The sequence below is a fragment of the Daldinia childiae genome (assembly GCF_008694065.1).
Source record: "Daldinia childiae strain JS-1345 chromosome Unknown Scaffold123, whole genome shotgun sequence".
In the NCBI taxonomy this organism is placed as follows: Eukaryota; Fungi; Ascomycota; class Sordariomycetes; order Xylariales; family Hypoxylaceae; genus Daldinia; species Daldinia childiae.
The window spans coordinates 1-584 of record NW_022984764.1 but is presented as its reverse complement, the minus strand read 5'-3'; the positions used below and the strand labels follow the sequence as shown (position 1 = coordinate 584).

The 584-nt window shown below is 49.5% G+C and overlaps 1 protein-coding gene across 1 annotated transcript; it reads right to left on the bottom strand.

The window, feature by feature from the left end:
* Window positions 1-544, bottom strand: GL218_09641 (Alpha-1,3-mannosyltransferase CMT1; the record flags this gene model as incomplete). The annotated part of the gene is made up of 1 exon (XM_033586470.1): window positions 1-544. A coding segment is annotated over one exon (544 nt), but the record flags the coding sequence as incomplete, so codon positions are not given.
* Window positions 545-584: the final 40 nt, after the last annotated feature.

Below are 584 nucleotides of genomic sequence, written 5' to 3'. Positions count from 1 at the left end.
GGCGCAGCTGGAGCGTTAATTCGAGAATATCCTCTGCGCATGCCAGTACATCGTTCAGAAAGATGACCGTGGATGATGGAGACACCATGTCAGGGTTATCGAAGATTGGTTGGAGAGCTGCGTTCCGGAGGGCTGCGAGCTTCTCAATGCGATCGCCGTCGGATGGATTAAGCGCCGTCGTCTGATAGAAGTAGGTGATGCCAAGATCTTCGAGGCCGGGCCGTATAGCTTCAACTACTTCGAAGGTGCCGTCGGGAGAATTGCCTTCAACAATGGATAGGACACAATTTTTGGGGCCTAGAAATCGGATGGCTTCTACTATAGCACTAAGAAGAGTCGGAAGAAGAGGCAGATTCTGTCGCAGATTGAGCGGGAACACATATTCGATTTTGGTGCTGGCAGAGCCGGCTACCCTTAGTGACTGATATCGAGTGACATTTTGTGCAGGGCATTCGAGGCGACGAAGAGTTGTTGGCTTGGTATCGAATATTGCATCTGTGTAGGACGAGATTGTAGTAGCGTTCAGGATAATGGCTTTGGGCATTTAAGGAATGTTAGCAATTTCAACGGCTGCATACATGCTA